The 22,645-nt window shown below is 40.8% G+C and overlaps 1 protein-coding gene across 6 annotated transcripts in view; it reads right to left on the minus strand.

Moving 5' to 3' along the window:
* Window positions 1–22,645, minus strand: part of tcerg1b (transcription elongation regulator 1b (CA150)) — a 105,917-nt gene that overhangs the window by 64,387 nt on the left and 18,885 nt on the right. For all 6 annotated transcript variants that reach the window (XM_072591109.1, XM_072591107.1, XM_072591105.1 and 3 more), the window contains exon 3: window positions 7,773–7,925. In XM_072591109.1, coding sequence (XP_072447210.1) covers window positions 7,773–7,925 — 153 coding nt within the window. The remainder of the gene's footprint in view (window positions 1–7,772; window positions 7,926–22,645) is intronic.

Consider the following 22,645-nt stretch of genomic DNA (forward strand, 5'->3'; position numbering starts at 1 on the left):
ATCCATCAGCACTATAACATTTCACGATGTCTGCATTTCTGTCATTCACATCTCACGCGCACGACAATTTTTATTGCTTCATGACCAGAGGCCATACCTTCACTCTAAAACTGCTCTTCTTAACCAGCAAAATTCTTCAGTCTGTGGCAATTTCCTACAGAGCACCTGTAAAAGATGGTGCAGTCTCTGCAGCTAAAAGGTTCATAAATCCTAAACTTGTTCATCTGGAATTTTATGACCTTATATCTTGTACGATGGTACATGATTGACAAATTATTCCAATTTATTCAAAACTAACTCTTGACATACGAGTCACTCCATAGATTTTAATAAAGGATTTCAAATTTTCCTAACCAACACATCATTCTTTCCCCTAGTACCTCCTGTATGAATATATTGATGATATAAATGTGGTAACAAAATTTGTTAGTCTTTGATGAAGTAGTAAAGAAATTTTGCAGTTTATTTAAAAGATCTGTGTAAAGTGTATTCATTTTTAACCATGTTTGAAAAATTGTGCAGGGATCAATAGTAATTTTCTTGTAGAAAAAATAATGATAAAAATAATGAGGATAAGATACAGAAGCCAAGGAATGCATCTGCCAGAGCTAAATAAATTAAATTGGAAAGATTCAGGCTGTACATGGTGTTAGATTTATGCAGAGTGAACAGGATGCAGGTACTTGAGGTTATTCAACTTTTCTTTACTGAATAAACCATTGAGGAAAATTTATATTGTCACATAAAGTATAATTTTACTATGAATTCATGGTTTGTGTTTGCTCTGACTTGGGTGAAAAGCATTATGCCACAAGGATCATCAATTTTTAATCATAGAAAACAAAAGGAAGAGTGACACTGGGCAGTCACAAGTACATGAAAGCAATCCTTATCGGATGTGATCAAAAGAAGGAAAACTGAGTAAAAATAGAATAAGCTCAGATATCATTATTCAAGCAATTGGGTATGCAGTTAATTGTAAATTTCTGCTTCCATCACCTGAGAAGTTCAAAAGTTTGACTCAATTCTCCCATGATACCCTCATTTAATGGTGCAGACTTCCTACAAAATGTCATAGTTAAATCCTATGGCACTGTTCCCTCGACACTTGATGACACCTCTATTCTCAGAAGCACAATAGCAGATTTACAAGTAATAATACATTAAAAAGAAGTTCATACTCCTGAAATTACATACATTGATTCAATGGCAATTTCACTCCTATCAATTTAACAAAGGTTGGACAAATCATAGGGGGCTTTCATAAGACGTTAAGGTCCTCAGACATAAGAACGCAAGTAGGCCATTCAGCCAGAGTCTGTTTAATAATTCAACAAGATCATGGCTAATCAAGTCATCCTCAAAATCATTTTCCAGCCCTTTTTGCCAAAATCTTCGATTCCTTGAGTGATTAAAAATTTGTCTATCTCAGCAGTGAACATACACAATGAACCAGACTCCACAGCAACCATCCGATGACATTTCCGCCACCTCCATACAGAACCCCACCACCAGGGATGTATTTCCCTCCCCACCCCTTTCCGCCTTCCGCAAAGACCATTCCCTCCGTGACAACCTGGTCAGGCCCACGCCCCCCAACAACCCACCCTCCCGTCCTGGCACCTTCCGCTGCCACCGCAGGAATTGCAAAACCTGCGCCCACACCTCCTCCCTCACCTCCATCCAACACCCCAAAGGAGCCTTCCACATCCATCAAAGGTTTACCTGCACATCCACCAATATCATTTATTGTATCCGTTGCTCACAATGCGGTCTCCTCTACATTGGGGAGACTGGACGCCTCCTAGCAGAGCACTTTAGGGAACATCTCTGGGACACCCGCACCAATCAACGACACCGCCCTGTAGCCCAACATTTCAATTCCCCCGCCCACTCAGCCGAGGACATGGAGGCCATTGGCCTCCTTCACCGCAGCTCCCTCACCATCCAACGCCTGGAGGAAGAACGCCTCATCTTCCACCTCAGAACACTTCAACCCCAGGGCATCAATGTGGACTTCAACAGTTTCCTCATTTCCCCTTCCCCCACCTCACCCCAGTTCCAAACTTCCAGCTCAGCACTGTCCCCATGACTTGTCCTACCTGTCTATCTTCCTTTCCACCTCCTCTCTGACCTATCACCTCCATCCCCACCCCCATTCACCGATTGTACTCTCCCCACCCCCATCCTCCTCTCATTTATCTCTCCACCATGCAGGCACTCTGCCTCTATTCCTGATGAAGGGCTTTTGCTCGAAATGTCGATTTTCCTGCTCCTCGGATGCTGCGTGAACTGCTGTCCTTTTCCAGCACCACTCTAATCTAGACTCTGGTTTCCAGCATCTGTAGTCATTGTTTTTACCCAGACTCACAGCACCTGACAGTAAATAATTCTACACATTCACTACAATCAGTAATAATTTCTTCCTATCTCAGTTTTAAATCGTCATCCCTTTGTTCTGAGATTATGCCTTTTGGTCTCTGATTCTCCCACAAGAGAATCTAACCCATGTGCATCTACCCTGTAAAGACTCCCAAGAAACTTGTATGTTTCAACCAGGTCACCTCTCATTCTTCTATATTCTAGCATGTACAGACCTCGTCTAGTTAACCTTTCATCAGATACTCCCTTCCTACCTGGTATCAGCCAAGTGAAGCTCTCTGGTTTGCCTTCAATGTCAGTATAACTAATGCCAAATTAAAGGCCCAAAACCATTTACACAAATAAAAAAAACTCCAGCTGTGGTCTAACTGGTGCCATATAGTTTTAGCAAAACCTTGCTACTTACATACTCCATTCCCTTGGAAATAATTCCATTTGCCTTCCCTATTACCTCCTGAACTTCTATGCTTCGACTCCTTTATTTTTCCTGTCCAAGTGCATAATCTCACATTTTCCCAGATCATATTCTATCTGCCAAGATTTTGCCCACTCATTTCATCATTCCCGCTAATGGCCTTCCCACCTATTTCTGTTATCTGCAACCAAGAGCAAAATGCTGAAATCATTTTCATTCATTTTTAACATATTTGAAAAAGATTTGCTGCCAAAAAGACAACCTCTGATATAGGGTCTTTGAGAACATCTATGAGCACAATGTCACCCACAAACCAATTAAATGAACAGCTTTTATTTTACTTGCCAATCTGAAACTCTATGTTTTACCAACAATTATCTAACAGTTCTTCCAGTGCACTGCAGAAAATATCTCAGAGATCATAAATGCTGCTGAGTTGATCACATTTGAGCAGATAGGAATGAAAAATTCAGTTCTTGTTGAAGAGTTAAGGATTCATGCACGAAGCCTGCACCCCACTAACTTGACATCTTAAAATCCAATCCTGAATAGTGAGGCTTCCTTTAGAAAAACAGTAGGGCTCAGTGGTTAGCACTGCTGTCTCACAGCGCCAGGGTCCCAAGGTTCGATTCCAGCCTCGTGTGACTGCCTGTGTGGAGTTCGTGCATTCTCCCCATGTCTGCGTGGGTTTCCTCCGGGTGCTCCAATTTGTTCCCACAGTCCAAAGATGTGCAGGTCAGGTGAATTGGCCATGCTAAATTGCCCACAGTGTTAGACTGCATTAGTCAGAGGGAAATGGGTCTCAGTGCGTTACTCTTCAGAGGGTCGGTGTGGACTGGCTGGTCCGAAGGGCCTGTTTCCACACTGAAGGCAATCTTTACTAGTCAGTAAGCTACACCAAAGGAACTGAAGCTGTTCATCTTTCTGGGACAGATAAAATATGATTTCATGCTTGAATTAAGTTGCAGACAGTTCACATTTCCAACACAAACTGATTTTAAGGGTATTAAGATTTATTCATTAACAAGGCAACAGTAAAGAGAACATCCTTTTTCAAACTCCCAGGCTCAGAAAATCCAAACAATCAGCCAGCAAGGAAGAAATGCAACTAGGAATAGCGTGAAGCTTCCTGGTCGTCAAGGCTAAGATTACCATGACTCAATTGCTAGTTTATAAACTCTAAATCTTACATAAAATGTATAAACAGAAATGTCAAGAGTTTATTTCTGTCTAATTGATTCTGCTTCATGACAATGTAAGTCTCTGCAGGGCAGTTTCTGATTGTGGGGGCATAATGCAGTCTAATCATTAAACTTTTGTTTAACTTCTTGTTTTGTAAAACTAGCAGCTAAAGGTTTTATAAATACTCTTTCAAAGCAGAAAATACTGTAAAGGAGGAAACTGTTGGCATTGAAATTTCAGGTATTAGCGTTTTTGGACTAAGATGTGCGCATAGAAGTAGGCCATTCACCCATTGAGTCTGCTCCACTATCAAGTGATGTTGTGGGTGGTCTGAACTCCACTTTCGTGAATTCCTCCAAAACTCTCGGCTCCCTTACTTAGTAAACATCTCTAAGCGTTGAGTACATTTAATAAGCCAGCCTTGACATCCTTCAACAGTAAAGAATTCCAGATTCACTACTCTCAGAAGAAATTCCTCCTCAACTTGGTCTTAAATATGCAACCTTTATTCTGAGATAACGCCCTTTGGTCTTAGTTTATATTTCCACATCCATCTTGACAGGCCCCCAAAGAATCTTGTCTGTTTCAAAAAGGTTGCCTTTCATTCTTCTTTCAATGAGTACAGGTTCAATCTAGTCAACTTCACCTCATGTGACAGCACATCCCATTCCTGGTGTCAGCCTAGTGAACCTTTTCTGGACTACTTCTAACACCAGAATATCTTACCTTAGAAAAAGGGTCCAAAACAGGATTTCCAGGTACAATCGCAAGTGTCTTAAATATATTCAGCAAAAGTTTCCGAATTTATACTTAAGTCCCTTCGAAATAAAGGCTAATATTCAATTTGCCTTCCCTGTTACCTGCTGAACTTGGATGCTAGCTGTTGTGATTCATGGATGAGGATCCCCAAATCCTTCTGTTTTGCACATTTTAAGAAACAAAGATGATAGGAGCAGGAGTAGATCATTCGACCCCTCGAGCCCCTCGACCCCACCATCCAATATCATTATGGTCATCGAGCTCAAAACCTAAATCCATCCCTCCCACCATAATCCTTGATCCCCTTCGCCACAAGAGCTACATTTACCTCCTTTGTTGTAAACACTGTTTTAGTTTCACTCTCTGTAATAGTGAATGCCACAGACTAACCATTCTCTGTGCGATAAAGCTTCTCATCTCAATCCTGAAAGGTTTACCCCTTATCCTTGAACTATGATCTCTGGTTATGGACTCACGCACCATTGGAAACCTCATTCCTGCACTTAACTTGTCTAGTCCTATTAGAATTTTTGGGTTTTTGAGATCCCCCACCTCATTATTATAAACTCCAGTGAATACAATAGTGACCAAGTTGATCTCTCTTCATACATCAGTAGTGTTGTCCAAGGAATCAATCTGGTAAACCTGCTCGGCACTCCCTCTATAGCAAAAGTACGGTCTCTTCTAAGGAGACCAAAACTGCACACAATATTCCAGGTGAAGCCTCAACAGTGCCCTGTATGACTGCAGTAATACATCCTCATTCCAGTACTCAAATCCTTTCACTACAAAGGCAATACACAACTGTCTTCTTCACTGTCCTTTACATCTGTGTACTTCCTTTGTGACCAATGCATGGGAACACCCAGGTCTCACTGAAAATTCCTCTCCTTCAATTCACAGCCAAAGAATAATTTGTACTCCTAATTTGCAATCAAAGGTGGATAAACTCACATTATTCTGCATTTGTCATGAATTTGCCCATTCAGCCTATCCAAATCACACTGCAACATCTCTGCATCTTCCTCACAAACCTGAATCAGTTTTTTAATAAAGTCACCGAAAAGATTGATGAGGGGAGAGCGGCAGACACTGTTAACTTGAACTTTAGTAAAGCCTTTGACAAGATTCCACATGGTAGACTAGTAATGTTAGATCACATGGGATTCAGGGTGAGCTTGCCAATCGGATACAAAATTGGCTTTATGATAGGAAGCAGAAGGTGGTGGTGGGAGGGTTGTTCTTTGCACTGGAGGCCTGTGATGGTAGTGTTCCACAGGGACGAGGTCCACATTTGTCATTTATACACATGATTTGGATGAAAATATAGGAGGCATAGTTAGTAAGTTTGCATATGACATGAAAATTGGTGTTATACTGGAGAGTAAAGGTGGTTATCTAAGATTACAAAGAGATCTTGATTAATTGGGTCAATAGGCTGAGAAGTGGTGGACTGAATTTAATTTGGATAAATGTGAAGTATTGCACTTTGGTAATACAAACAAGGACAGGACTTATACAGTTAATGGTAGGGCCCTGGGTAGTGTTGTAGAACAAACAATTACATACCTGAAATCCTCAGTCTGAAAGCTGAGGAATAGGTAGACAAGATGGTTAGGACGACAGGCAGGAGGCTTGAAGAACAGGAGGTGAAGTTGTCGATATTTCAGATGTAACCCTTCTTCAGGACTGGGGGTGGGTGTCAGGGGAGCTGCAGTCATCTGCAGAGCTGCAGTCATCTGCAGAGCTGCAGTCAAAGGGTTGGCAGGGACAGGGTGGTGAAGTGGGGATAGGTGAAAACAGGCAGAGGTTACGACCTGATTGGTTAATAGGATGCTGCCTGGCTTGCTGTGTTCTTCCAGCCTCCTGCCTGTCTATTTTGGATTCCAGCATCTGCAGATTTTTTTTTGTCTCTAACCTAGAATGGTTAAGGCAGCTTTTAAAACGGTTGCCTTCATTGCTCAGACCTTTCGAGTATAAGCGTAGGAACATCATGTTGTGGTTCTACAGGACGTTGGTGAGGACTCTTCTGCAGTCGTGTGCAGTTCTGGTTACCCTGTCAAAGGAAGGATATTATTAAACTGGAGAGGGTTCAGAAAAGATTTACCAAGTTGTTACTGGGAACGCAAGGTTTGAGATATAAAAATAGACTAGAAAGGCTGAATTTTCTTTTGACTGGAGTGTAGGAGGTTGAGGGCTAAAGTTATTGAGGTTTCAAATATTATGAGTGATATAAATAAGGTAAATGACAAGGGCCCTTTCCCTCATGTGAGGGAGTTCAAAACTAGGGGGTATATTTTTAGGGTGAGAGAAGACAGATTTAAAAAAGGACATGAAGGGCAATTTTTTTATTTTTAAAAAAAAGGATTGCGTCTGTGGAATGAATTGCTAGAGAAAGTGGTGGATGCAGGGATAGTTACAAAGTTCAAAAGACATATGGATAAGTTCATGAATAGACAAGATTTGGAGGGATATGGGCCAAGCGCAGGTAGGTGGGACTAGTTTAATTTGGGAATATGGTCAGCGTGGATCTGTTGGAGTGAAGGGTCTGCTTCCATGCTGTATGACTCATAGTTCAACTTTCCACCAAATTTTGCGTCATCAGCAATGTTTGACAGAATACATTTAATTCCCTAATTTAAATCATTAACATATATCATAAATAGTTGGGATGCTCGTCCCAATCGACTTGTTACTGCCAGCGATTCAGTAAAAGATACAGTCTATCCCCTTTATTCCTGCTACTAAAGTGCATTTTTCCACATTACATCAAGTTTCTGACCATTTGCTCAAGCAGTCTATATTTTTCTGCAGACTTTCGTATCATCCCCATCACTTGCCTTCTCATCTATTTTTGTGTCATATGTATACTTGGCTCCAATACATTATTTTCTACATCCATGTCTCTCGGAATAAGATATTTAAGGGAAAGGCCATTAAAATAACCCTAACTTTCCATATTCTCAAGATTTTAAACAATTTAAAAAATTGTTTCACCTTTTAAAGCACTGACCCAGAATTCTCCAAGACTTACTTTTCCTTCTGGGGTTTTGTTTTCCACCCAAATCTCTTCATTGTTCGGTAAACCAGGTGCTGCTGGAGCAGAAACCGGAGGCATCCCTGGTGGAAATATCATTCCAGGTGGTGGGGGCATATTGGTCATAGGAGGCGGCATGAAAGGTGGTCTCTGGAAAATAAATTAGCAAGGTCAAAATTATCAAATGTGAATTGAACCAAATAAACAATGACAAAAGCACGTGCCCCTAAAAAAGCAATATAGCGTCATAGAGGTGTACAGCATGGAAACAGACCCTTTGGTCCAAATTGCCCATGCCAACCAAATATCCCAACCCAATCTAATCCCACCTGTCAGCACCCGGCTCATATCCCTCCAAACCCTTCCTATTCATATCCCCATCCAGATGCGTTTTAAATGTTGCAATTGTTCCAGCCTCCACCACTTCCTATGGAAGCTCATTCCAGACATGTACCACCCTCTGTGTGAAAAAGTTGCCTCTGGAGGTCTCTTTTATATCTTTCCCCTCTCACCCTAAGCCTATGCCCTCTGGTTCTGGACTCCCCGACTCCAGGGAAATGACTTTGTCTATTTATTCTATCCATGCCCCTCATAAATTTGTAAACCTCAAATTTGTCACCCCTCAGCCTCCGACGCTCCATGGAAAACAGCCCCAGCCTGTTCAGCCTCTCCCTATAGCTCAAATTCTCCAACCCTGGCAACATCCTTGAAAGAACACATTTAATCTGTTTTCAGTGAAAAGATAAAGCACTTTTTCTTGCACTAATATCAGGTCAAAATTTATGCAAATCTAAAAGAACAACAGAATCAAAACAATACATTTATAGAAGACTGTATAGAACAATGAATAGTAGGACTCCAGGAAGTAACCTTGCTGTGCGTTATCCACAGATTCTTGAAGGCTGCAGAGCAGTGTGTGGGTAGGATGATAAAAGGTGGTGAGTTGGATACTTGTCTTTATGAGTAAGGAGGTCATAATCTTTTTGAGATATTTGATAAATCACAGCTGTATTAGTCTGCAGCTCTGGTTACCACATGACAGAAAATATGTAATTGCATGAGTGAGGGTGCAAAGAAGATTCACCGGAATGGTGCCTCGCTGGAGCAAATCAGCTGTAACGTGAGACTAGAGAGACTGGGATTATTTGCATAAGAGCAGAAAAAGACAAGAGGGAAGTTGACTGAGGCGTTCAAAGTTTGGAAGGACATATATTTAGTAGATAGGAACGAACTTTTTCCACAAGATTTTCCATAACCGAGGGCAGTTTTACGGTGCAGGTGGTTTAGAAGGAATTTGAGGGAAAACAAAATTCACCAGAGGGTGCTGGGTATCTGGAACTCACTACCTAAAAGGCGGCAGAGGCAAGAACTCAAGTTGTTTTTAAATAATTTAGATGTGCACTTCAAACACCATATCCTAAAAGGTTAAGTACTAGAATTTGGGATTGGAGTAATAAGTGCTTGATAATGCGAGTTTCCTCCGGGTGCTCTAGTTTCCTCCTGGAGCAGGTTAGGTGAATTGGCCGTGCTAAATTGCCCATAGTGTTCAGGGATGCCTAGGTTAGGTGCATTAGTCAGGGGTAAATATAGGGGAATGGGTCTGGGTGGGTTACTCTTCGGAGGGTCGGTGTGGACTTGTTGGGCTGAAGAGCCTGTTTCCACACTGTTGGGATTCTATTCAGAAAGCTGGCACGGATACAAGGGTCTTCACGTGGTGCAATAGTCTACAACTTATGATTAAGTTTCAAGAAAGTTTTGGAGGTGCAAACTAGCTGCGGGTGGCTGTTGATCCAACCAAAAGGCATACAATCCTGTTAAGTCACTGTCCCTGTACCTCAGGTTTGACATCGAGGCAAAGTATGTCACCCAAAGCAATACCATGCTTCCTATGAGGTGCAGTGTCTCTTCATTTTCCATATCTAGGTAACTGGATGGAGTCCAAGGGTCAAACAAAAACCTCAGTTACTGTATTTGAGAGCTAAACATCACATGCCATTGTTGATTTTCAAATGTTAGAGGATAAACACCAATGCACAAAACATTTCAACTATCAAAGAGATTGGTACTCAGGTTAAAAAAATTAGCACACACTCAATTTTTGAACATAATCAACATCGTCTGAAATGCATGCATCCCAATGTACGAAGGAAAGACCGATTTTAGATGTGATATTCCAAATGAAGCTCTCAAAATTCTCAAGTTTGGAATCACTGACTGACAGTTACTGTAAACAAATTAAATGTGAAGGTACGAAAGGTACACAATCCTTTATCCAAAATCCTTGGGGCCAGTTGGTTTTTCGGAATTGTTCGAATTTCAGAATAAATGACATTTTCACAGTGAAATTTTTAAAATTACCTAACAGCAGATGCACGTGTAAATAGCACAAGCGCTGAGACACAATTGATGCCTGTCAGTGCTGGGCCATGCTGCCACATCACACCTGAGTGACGTGGTTAGAGTTGGTGTGGAGTTGGGTCTCGTGTTCGCACACCAAAATGACTCTCCACTTTCCACAAAGAAAAATTCAGATTTCAGAATTTCAGATAAATAGTTGTGTATCTGTGGCTCATAAAAAATATCTGCACAATCATTTTCAGAATTTCAGGTAAGGAGATGGGAGAAAACTTCTAGCTGAGAAAAAATAATTGCCTGCCAGGTTAAAAGGAAGTGCACAATCAGCAAAAATTAGTCTTGAGCTCTCTCTAAAGGGTGCTCTTGTTCAATAACCCAAGATCTGTGATTATCTCATCAGAAAGGCAAATGGCAACTCTCCTAAATCTACATTCCTTCAACTCCGCACTTCATCCCATCCTAAAGTTTCACTGCTCATCAGTACCTCAGCTATCAAGATCCTAGGTTTTAGAATGCTTTCTTGAACACTTCTTTCTCTCTCCCTTTAAGATACTCCTTCAAACTACTTTTACAACTAAACTTTCAGTCATCGTGCCTATTATCTCAAGTCAGTGTCAATTTTTATTCGATAATAGTGGCGTCCTAGGTCTCTCTGAACAGGCTTTACATGGAGATAACATTAGCAAAACTTTGTCTAAAGTTCCAAGCTATACTTTACATTCAAAGTGAGCCCTCAATAATGTTCCTGTGGAGCACTGCTTCACATCAGGAATACCTGAGCTTGTCTAATTCAATACATTCCACGATTGGGACAATGTTCAAAGCATTGCTTTACCAAACATTCAAAAACACATTTCCAATACAGAGAAACAGACACATTAGGAAAAGTCTAATCAAGGAGGGAGTCAATTTAAATGTTTAAAACAGGACTTCTATTGAGAACTTCATCACCTTTTCCAGGTCATCCCATATACTTGAATTACTTCCTACAGTAGTCACTTCTCTAATGTGAGCGATTCCAACAACAAGTCAGCAGTGGAAATGTTCTATGTACAGTCTAGAGGTAAACAGTGAGTTTATATCAGTTTGGTATTACTTGAAGCGTTGTTGCAGCTTGAGAGAGAAACAGTGCCAGTTGTTTTTAAAGATCCTATTTGAAAAAGTAGGATGTTCCAATCATTTGCATCACACATAAATCAGTCTTTCTTGTAGAATTTGAAATGCCACAAAAGGTAGTTAGACACCAAACCCACCACTGACTTGAACAAGAAGTCAACCTGATTATTTTCTCAAGTTCTGGCCAAAGTTCTATACGCAACAAATCCTCCATGAGCAGCACTCAGCAAGTAAAACAGCATTCGACTAGAATATTGTTCAGTAACCATCAAAATATCATATTCGGAGCCTCCTTCACAGTTCAACATTACACAATATTGTACTAAAGGGAGAAAGGGAAACTGGGAAAGTGACTGGAAAGCCTGGTAGACTCTTGTTACGTCAAGCAAAGAAAGTAGAAGGAAGGGTTCGTAACAATCAAAAACATCAGCTCTGTTGGCTCCCAAGTATGAAAAATTAAACAACTCAACGTTCTGAGCAAGAAAACAGATTTTCAAGAATTACTTGTAACCCTCTGATATGAAGTTCCCTCAGTAAATGGAAAGAAGAAGCCTATGTGAAGATCAAGATTCCCAAATCCTGGTGGAAAATTCCACTCCCTTGTATGAGATCAAATCATGCAGATTTCAACCGTCTTCATGGATTCTTTGTCTGTGACATTCTAATTAATCACAGCTGAGTCAACAATGAATCTTTCAACAGGCTTCAATATTTGTAACTCATGAAGGAAATAAAAAACATCTCAGGTTACCAATTTTAACACCTACCCAGTTTTGAGTGTGAAAATGCATACATACATGCCAAAAGATGTCAATATTAAGTTTCATCCTTATGCGTCCTTGGTCAAATAACGCACAAAACAAGACATTTGACAAAGTGTTGCTTGGATGAAGTCCAAGTAATATCCATCAAAAAGATAACACTGTTAACAAATCCCATAGAACAAGGCAACATAATTCTAAGATACTCGCAAAAATAGATGAAATTTTGCACGTGGCCATGTACAGGCATGAGATCTAAACAAGATCCAGCATTTGCATCCCACAGCAGCTATAAAGGCCTGTCAACGCACGCAGCTTGGTACATGTCAATGCCATACATTAATGGCACAGTTCCTATTATTTATTTACGCAAACATATGTTTGGATATGATTGCTGAAAACATTGAGTGACTGTAGCGGATTTAGTTGTGACTATATTTACGTCCATTAGCTTCATATACACGCAGAGGAAAAGGGAAAGCAAAACACCACTCTTGATAGAAGTACAGCCTGGCAGTTTTAGATGGCTCAGAGACTTGAGAGGTCAAATACACTATTGAAATCAATGCTCTCATCGATTTGTGCAAATTTCAAGCTGTCAACACAAAATACTCTTGGTGTTTTGATTTAGGATTTAGCTATCAATGCAGCAAGAACCATCCAAACATCCAGACTCTCAATTTTTCACAAACAGTCATTAAGAAATAAAAACACATGCAGAATGGAGTTGCCGGAGCTTCTGGCCCACTGGCTATAGGTCGAAACTTGTAATGATACATAACTGGGCGTCAGATGTTGACGAAATTACATTTCATTCTAATACCTCTATCGTTAAATACCCAATTGACAAGACCCTTCTCAAATTATCACTCGGAGGAGATCTAGGAAATAATCTCAAATTCTAACCTTGCCTAAAGATTCCTGCAACAAAGCAGTATAATCTAGGATTGCCATCAAGTTAAGGAAAAACAGAGGCCTTGTGACCTTCATGTTTTGTTCATATTCATAGTCATTACGCTCAAGTAGAATTTGCACACCATTTCAAAATTTTAGCTTCCCCACTTCCAAATAAATGTTTGGATCCAGAGCCATGGCAACACACAAAGCAGCTAAAGATCAAAATCACAACTATTTTCTCCCAATGATCATCCCAACTGAAGAAAAATGAAATCCATTGCTGGCTGGTCAAATATATCAGCAAACCAGAGCATCAGTTCTCCCTTTGTCTCAAAATCTTGGTTTCACCATGTTGATAAACAAAATGGGCATTTTTCCAAGGAGTACTATTTTATATTTACTTGCACATTAATATTGTATTAACAATTAATGACAACTATTAAGTACATTAAAAATTACAATGATTTTGCTCAGAATCAGTTTTATTGTTAAATTAAAGCCAAATCAAAAGAAGATATTCATTGAAACATTAATAAGAAGCCTGTGGCTACATTTCCTTGGCATGCATGTCAATTCTGGAGGTCCCACCTCGATGACCTTCACGTCCCACTGGTTGAGAAAAACGGAAATACAATATATTATCTTCACAACAAACAACATTGTCACAGTCATTTATTGAACAGTAGAGAATTTTTTTGATGCATCCTTCTGGCATGACAGCATTGAGTGAGCAAAATGTTTTGCCACATGGCACAGAGTATGGGGTGAGAGAGAGATGGGAGGAAGGAGAGTAACAAAAACGAAAAAGACCAAGATCCACTACAGGGAAATCATAACGTGAAATCTAACTGTTACAGTTTAACAACACATACAAAAAGTGATTAAGTCATTACTCCCCTCGATACAGGGCTGAAGTCATCATCACGTTAAATAAGTCAAGTTTGTTATTTGATTTTCAAAGTTCTCTCCCGCTCCTGAAGGCACTGATTGCTGCTGGAACATGGTTTCACTGAAACTCCTGTCTCTTGATACTTCCCCAATTGAGTATTCTGCAAGCTGAGGCTCAACAGTTATTTCTAGTAGGGGGTAGGGTGTGTGTGCATCTTTAGTGGAATTTCAGTTGAGCGTGATCTTACTCAGATGCCAACAAAAACATTTTAGCAAACAGCAAAATGAAGTGAAAACCTTAGCTGCTTTTCCACCTCCACTTCCCATCACTGCTCTGTGGCACAAAGGCTGACTGCAGCCCTGGCTGACACAGCAGCAGCAATCATGGGAGGTGCTGTTTATCATGAGGCGCCAAAATGAACGCTGCTTTTTTCCCCACCAGGTGCACGTAAAAGATCTCACAGCACTTTGTGACAATGAGTAAAGGTATTCTTCCCAGTGTCATGGCCAATACTTACCAATTCAATCAACATCAATGCAATAGATGTTCAGGTTGCTGTCACAAAGTACTTGGTGCACAAATGGATTTAGATTATGCAGAAAAAAACCTCCATCTTTTGCTGTGAAATGCTTTTCAGACAATCTGGACAGCATAAGTGGCAGCACATAACTGCAAGTTCTTTCTGCCTTGGACGGAGGTTTTCGCACTTAGCAGTAGGGGTAGAGGTTCATTGGAAATCAGATCAATGTGAGGAGACATTATTTAAACATATCCCGATTGGGGTTTGACAGGACAGCTTCAAAGATATTGTTTCCTCTTGTAGGACAATCTAGGATCACAGCACATAGTCTCAAAATAAGGTATCATTCATTTAAATTTTTATTTGCTGAATGTGAGCATCACTGGCTGGCCATCCTGTCCCTATATGCCCTTGAGAAGGTGGCAGTGAACTGCGTTCTTGCATCATTGCAGTCCATCTGCCAAAGGGAAACCCACAATGCCATGTGGGAAGGAATTCCAGGATTTTGACCAAGCAATAGTGAAGGAGTAGTGACTTATTTCCAAGTCAGGGTGGTGAATGGCTTGAGGGGAACTGGAAGGTGGTGGTTTGTTCCCATGTACTTGCTGCCTTTGTCTTTCTAGATGCAAGTGGTCATGGGGTTGGTGGTTAGTGTCTAAGGATCTTCGACCACTTTCTGTGCTGCATCTTGTAGATACTACACACTCAGTACAGGAGGAAATCAATGGTTGCGGATGCAGCACCAATGAAGCCAACTGCTTTGTTTCAGATGGTATCAAGCTGCATCCACCTAGGCAAGTGGTGAATCTTCTATCACACTCCTGACATATGCCTTGGAGATGGTGGGCATGCTTTGGGGAATCAAGAGATGAATTACTCATTGTAATACTCCTGGCCTCTAACCTAGTCCTGTCGCCACCGTGTGTTGATGTGGTGAGTCCAGTTGCGTTTCTGGTCAATGGTACCCCCCACCAAGATGTTAACGGGGGATGGCGGGGGGGGGGGGGTGGTTGTAATTCGGTGAATGTCAGAGATGGTTAGCTTCTCCCCTATTGGAGAAGGTCATAGCTTGGCTTTTATGTTGTGTGAATGTTACTTATCACTTGACAGCCCAAACCTGGATACTGTCCAGACTTTGTTGTATTTGAATATATACTGCTTCAGCGTCTGAGGAGTCATGAATGGTACTGAACATCTCCACTTCTAAACTTTTGTTGGAGGAAAGGTCACAGATGAAGCAGCTGACGATGGTTCTGCCGAGGACACTAATCTGAAGAACTCCTGCAGAGGAGACAACTGTCTTCTGACAATCACAACCATCTTCCTATGTGGTAGGTTTAAGTCCAACCTGCAAGAGTGTTTCCCCCCCCCCATACCCACTGATTCAATGGTTGCCATGGTTTATTGATGCCACACTCAGTCAAATGCAGCCTTGATGTCAAGGACTGTCATGCTCACTCCACCTCTAGAATTCAGCTCTTTTTTCCATTTTTGAACCATCAGGAGTTGACTGGCCCTGGTGGAACCCAACTGGGTGCCAGTGAGCAAGTTATTGCCGAACAGGTGCTACTTGATAGCACTATTCATGACACTCTCCATCTTTTTACTGGTGATCTAGAGTAGACTGATGAACGGTAATTGGCTGGAGTCGGATTTGTCCTGCTTTTTATGTAGAGGACATGCCTGGGAAACTTTCCATATTGCCAAGTAGATACCAGTGTTCTAACTGTCCTGGAACAACTTGTCTAGGGGAGCTGCAAGTATTGAAGCAGAATCTTCAGTACTACTGCCAGGACTCATCACCTTTGCATTATTCAGTGTCTCAAACAGTTTCTTGATATCACGTGGAGCGAATCGAAATGAGTGAAGACTGGTATGTAAATACTGGGGACCACTGGAGGAGATCGAAATGGATCATCCACTTCAGGCTGAAGATTGCTGTGAAAGCTTTAGGTTTATCTTTTGCACCAGTGTGTTGGACTCTTCCATCACTGACGACAGATATATTTAAGGAGATTGCTCCTCCAGTTGTTTAACTGTTCACCACTATTCACAACTGGATGTGGCAGGACTAGAGCTTAGATATGATGTGTTGGCTGTTGAATCGCTACCTCTGTCTATGTTGTGGAATTGAAGGCCTGTACTATACCTCTAAGAGAGAGTTAAAGTTGAAAAACTGTCATGTGACTGAGTGCAGGCTCAGAGTTACTGGACAATGTGAAAATGTAACATTTGAGCTGTTAACTCAGAACCATTCAAATTCAACCAGCCCCAAGATACTGAAACCTAATGAAATTTGAGTTTGACTGTTTTGACAACATCACCAATGTGATGATCTGATGTTTTGGGGTATAAAAAGCCAGTATTTTGAACAGTTAGCCAAAGACATAGAGCACCTACTGCTATCAATAGGATGTCTGCAGACCCTCTCCCTAAAAGGTACCTTTTTCACATGAACCATCTTTACAGTAGAAGATTGAAGACGACCCGGGGAAATCTAGAGACAGAGGAAGTTCAACATATAAAGACGACAGCTGGTTTTGAAAATTGATTTGCTGCAAATTTTATAGGGCTTTATCGAATCAGTATATTGTTACGGAGTGGGAGGTAGACAAAGGAGGCTTACAATTATAGATAGTTATTGTTTAATGTTCTCTGTTGGAATTAAAGAATAATTTTTAAAGTTAATTTTTTTGTTTAAATAGTGGCATTTGGATAGTTCTCTGTCACTCATACTTTAACAGGTAAAGATGCGATTTGAGCTTTTCAGTGTGCATGGTTTAAGTTAGCGGAAGGGATTACTCCGTGACGTAACAATCTATCATTTGCTGCTTATGGTATTGGCATGCAAGTAGTCAAATTTGGTAGCTTCACTCGGTTGACACCTTGTTTTCAGGTAAGCCTGGTGCTGGAATGCCCTTATTAACTCTCCATTGGACCATAGTTGAGCCCTGAGCTTGATGGTAACGGGTGAGTGGGTGATATGGTCAGGCCATGGGGTTACAGATTGTGCTGGACTACAATTCTGCTGTTGTTGATGGTTCACAGCACCTCATGGATCCCTGGTCTTGAGCTATTAGAACTGTTCAAAGTCTGTCCCATTTATCTCTGTGATAATGCCACACAACACGATGGAAGTTATTCTCAATGCGAAAGCAGAACTTTGTCTCCATATGGACTGTGCAGTGATCACTCTTACCAATATCGTGGTGGACAGACACATCTGCAGCCAGCAGATTGGTAAGGATGAGGTTTTTCCCTTTTACTGGTTCCCTCACCACTTGTTAGAGACCTAGTATAGCAGCTATGTCTTTTAGAACTTGACCGACTTCACCAGTAGTACTGCGGCCGAGCCACTCTGGGTGGTGAACACTAAATTCCCCATCCAGAGTGCATCATGTGCGCTTGCCATCCTCAGTATGTTAAGTGCTGCTCAACATGGAGGAATTCCAATTTGTTGGCCAAGGGAGGAAGTTACGTGGTAATCAGCAGGCATTTTCTTTGCCCATCTTTAATTAGAAGCCAAGAGACTTCATAGGGTATGGAAACAATGTTGAGGGTTCCCACAGTAACTGCCTCCCGACTGTATGCCACAATGGCAGCACCACTGTTGGGTCTGTCCTGCCAGTGAGACAGGACAATCCAGAGATGGTGATGGTGGTGTCTGGGACATTGTCTGTCAGGTATGATTTCGTAAGTATGACTATGTCAGGCTGTTGCTTACTTGTCTGTGAGACAACGCTCCCAATTTTGGCACGAGACCTCCAGATATTAGAGAGGAGGACTCTCCGGGGTCGACAGGACTATTTCTGCCATTCTCTTTTCCAGTGCTTAGGTCGAAGCCAGGTGATCCATGTGGTTTCACTTCTTTAAGACTCTGTAGCAACTGGGACAAATGAGTGGTTTGCTAGGCCATTTCAGAAACAAAAAAAATGCAGATGCTGGAATCCGAAGTAGACAGACAGGAGGCTGGAAGAACACAGCAACTCACGCAGCATCAGGAGGTGGAGAAATCAGCACTTCAGATATAACCCACCTTCAGGCCATTTCAGAGGGCAACTGAGAGTCAACTACATTGCTGTGCGTCCAGAGCAAACATAGGCCAGACCAGGTGAGGATAGCAGATTTCCTTCCCTGAAGGACATTAGTGAACCCAGATAGGTTTCTCTGACAATCGACAATAGCTTCATGATCATCAGTAGATTTGTAATTCCAGATTATTATTAGTGATAATAGTGTCTCCCCATTTAAAATAGATAAGGAATTTCTTTTCTCAATGTGTAGTTAATTGGTGGAATTCTTCAGTGCACACGACTGTTGAGGCTACATAAAGCATATTCAAGGCTGAGATCAACTTTTAACTGGCAATGGGATCAAAGGTGATCAGGTTAACGCAACAAAGTGGAACTGATGATGATCAGATCAGCAGTGATCTCATTCCATGGAACAGCAGATTCAATGGGCTAAGTACCCTATAATCTGCTTCTAAAGCTTTAGTGTTATAGGCTTTCAATGACCTACAGTTTTGATCAGATGACAATACCTTTCGATTTTACCTCAATAGAAAAGCCTTAATATAATCTTTGAGGAATTAAATCTCCAAGGACAGCGGATGGGTATAATTCACCATGTATCAAAATGTGTGCTACTTGTAGTGCAAGATTTTAAAAAGAGATAATTGTGTTGCAACTTCCTCAGATGTTAACATTTTACAAAGGAAGATCTTAAATGGCATCTCTATGAGCCATTTTCTAATTGTTAATTGAAGTATTTAAGAGGTGCAAATGAGACATGCAGTCAACATAGCTCATAGGCCATCTGCTCACATTACAATTTTTTCCAAATGTGTTAATGGCTGTCAACTGCAATATTAATAGAGCCACATTAAAACAGATGCAGCTTCTAAATGCTGTAAAACCTGTAAAATTACAAATTTCAACTCTCAATGAGTGCTGGAGATGATTAATGTGGAACAACTCTGTACTGAAAGTCCTATCATAGTCATATTGAGTTCTAGAATTTTAATAAAACAGAGGCCAAACTCAGGCAGAATTCTACCAGTGTGAGAGTTGACAGGAGTTTTAAAATTATAGCAAAAAAAGAGAGAATTGGTGCAACATGACATATGCTTACATTCTGCAAACCTACTGGCAGCAGGCATTTCATAATCTGTTGTCCTGTGCATTGCTAAAAAGACAAATTAAAAGTCTGTCCTGTGAGGAAAAGATTTTAATATACATAAATTCAGATTTGGAATTTAAAACACAGGCAGATAAACATGGGTCACTTCTGTGAAGCTTTTTTTAAGAAAGTAGGAGAGGAGTAATAGGGTGCCTGGGATAAACCCTTCAACGTTTATGAATAAAATTCATATGTTCAGGTTATGACTAGCAGAATAAAAACATTCAAGCAATTAGATAAAATTTAACTTTGGAACAGTCAGTACACAACATTTATTTTACAAGTTTCAATTCCTTCATGCGATGTGAGCATCACTTGCTGCGAAAGCAGAGAGCAGTTAAGAATCAACCACATTGCTGAGTCTGGAGTCACATATATGCCAGACCAGGTAAAAAAGATGGTGGATTTTATTTCCTAAATGGCATGAGCGAACAAGTGGGTTTTCACAATAATGAACAATGATTATATGGTCACCATTGTGCTAGCTTTTCATTCTAGATTTTCTTTATCAAATTCAAAATCCACCCTCTGCCATGGTGGGATGTGAACACTTGTTGCAATAAATATAACTGGTTTACAATTCCAGCAATATGACCACTACACCACCAACTTCCCATAGTTTATCCTTGTGGAGAAATCAATGTTTTACCAAACTCAGTTCAGGGGAACCAGTTATTTCAGAAGTTTTGAGTGCCTAGAATTGCAAAGCCTCCAAGTCAGGAAAGTTTAAAACCACAAGTGTTCAAGAAACTTAGCAGATCTAAGAGCACCTGTGGAGAGAAAAACAGAACTAATGTCGAGTTCAGAGACCTTTTATCTCAACTGGATTTCTACCTTTGGCTGCGTTCTCCTCAGTCCATACACTGCTTAGTACACTGTTCCTTTAGCAATTCCTTTTTATGTGCATGCATTTACTTGGGAGATTGGCTGCTCTTCCAATTGCAAATTGTTTACCACCCATATCTGTTGCCAACAGGGTTATTATGAGACAATCAGCAACAGTGTACAGGTTAACCACTCTACGAGGAGCAGCTCCTCACCATTTTACTCCACTTCACTTCTCATGTGACTTTTCTTGGATTAGCCAGACCAGAAAGTGAATTGTCCTGAGCAAATGGGGATTTTAGGGGCAAAATCACCTGTTGCTCCCATGCACTCAGAGCGTCACTCAGCAGACATTCAGATAAGCCATGGAACATATTCAAAAATTAAACTTGAGAAAATCTTTGAAAACAATTGAATGACAACTTGAAAATACTGAAGATGGTTGCTAAGAACAAAAGTTTAGACGTGCTATCTTGAGGTTTTCTGAGACAAAATTAAATCAAAAATCCTGATTCCAACAGTGATGAAAGATTGGTTAACATGAGCACACGTTAGAAGGGAGACAGTGGCATTAACAGTCGAAACAAAATTTAGTAAGCCCAACAAAACTTGTTCGAAATCACAAGAAAGCAATATTGATCTCATATTGAGCATTACTCTGGTGTTCTGTCCAAGTTGAAGCCCATGGAATAGAAGGGACAGTGGCAGGACAAATACAAAATTGCAGATAAGAGTCTTGTTTTATTGTGATTTTTGAGAAAGGAAGAGAAACAGCAGGATTCTTCGGGGTTAGTACTTGAATACTGCTTCTTTTGATACATATTGATGACTTGGGTTGATGAGACACCTTGAAAATTTGCAGATGATCAAAAAAGTTCACAATGAGGGCAGCATGGTGGCTCAGTGGTTAGCACTGCTGCCTCACAGCACCAGGGACTCCGGTTAGATTCCAACTTCAGACAACTGCACATTCTCCCTGTGTCCACGTGGGTTTCTTCCTGGTGCTTCAGTTTCCTCCCAAACATGTGCAGGTCAGGTAAACTGATCATGCTAAATTGCCTATAGTGTGTTAGGCGTATTAGTCAGAGGTTGGGTTACTCTTTGAAGGGTTGGTGTGGACTTGTTGGGCCAAATGGCCTGGTTCCACGCTGTAGGGAATCTAATCTAATCCAATCTTAAATTATTAACTGTGAGGAGGATAAGAATAGGTTTCTTGAGGACACAGGCTGGTGGGATGGAATGATGCATGACTTCATATTTCACTGTACTGAACTTTACCTGTAAATGTACTTTGATACAAAAGGCCAACAAATGTAATGTATTGAATTCTAAAGGGGTGCAGAACTGAAGCCCGTGTGTGTGTGCGCGCGTATGTATGTATGCGCGCGCCGAAGTTGTTGAGGGTGGAAGAGCAGGGTGACAAAGTGATTATAAAAGAAATATGACATCCTGGGATTCACAGAATACAAATGAAAGGAAATTCTGTTGCATTTTTATATAACTCAAGTTGGGACTGAAATGGAGCAGTGTGTCCAATTCTCTGCACAGGTAAGAAGTAAAAACATGTGATATCTTGAGATTTTCTGAGACAAAATTAAATCAAAGTCCTGATTCCAACAGTGATGAAAGCATTGATTGGTAGACACAAGCATTGACTGGTTACCAAAGATTTAGAGGGTGCGCAGGAAGAATTTAGGAGAACAAATTCAGGAATAAAGGACTTCAATTATGTGGCAGATGAAAGAAGCTGTTCCTTTTGATTACAGCGTAACTAATGTTACCTATTTAGAAAATGGAGCAGAGAGAAAACAGAGAATTCTAGACCCTTAGCCTGACATCCATAGTCAGCCACTGACTCTCACAATTACCTTGTCTCCTATAGTTACATTGTCAGGCCTTTAAACAAGTCTGTTCCATTCTTGCAATTTTCCACAGATCATGGTGTCTGTTCAGACAATGCAGCTCCCAGTTTCAAAAAAATCAGGGTAGTTCTTTAACTGAACATTCTCTCCCACCCCAAAAACTCACCCTATTTGCCAGGGCTCTCATGTGTCCCATGCCGTGCACTGTAGTTTTCATTTTCCCCTCCCGCTCAACCATAATTAGATTCGCATTGCCTTCTGTTTCTACCACATTACCTCCTAAGAATGTGTATAGGTATGAGCAGGTAGGGAATGAGTTAAGTTTTGAGTTTTGTGAAACAAGAAGTTCAGCTGAGCATGACTTCGATCAGATAAGAACTTACAGTTAACAATGGGTTGCTGGAGGCAAGAGTAATGGGTTAACAAGGTTGAAAAATATTCATTATGTAAAGGCATTTAACAAT

This window comes from Chiloscyllium punctatum, chromosome 20, assembly GCF_047496795.1.
Source record: "Chiloscyllium punctatum isolate Juve2018m chromosome 20, sChiPun1.3, whole genome shotgun sequence".
Taxonomy (NCBI): Eukaryota; Metazoa; Chordata; class Chondrichthyes; order Orectolobiformes; family Hemiscylliidae; genus Chiloscyllium; species Chiloscyllium punctatum.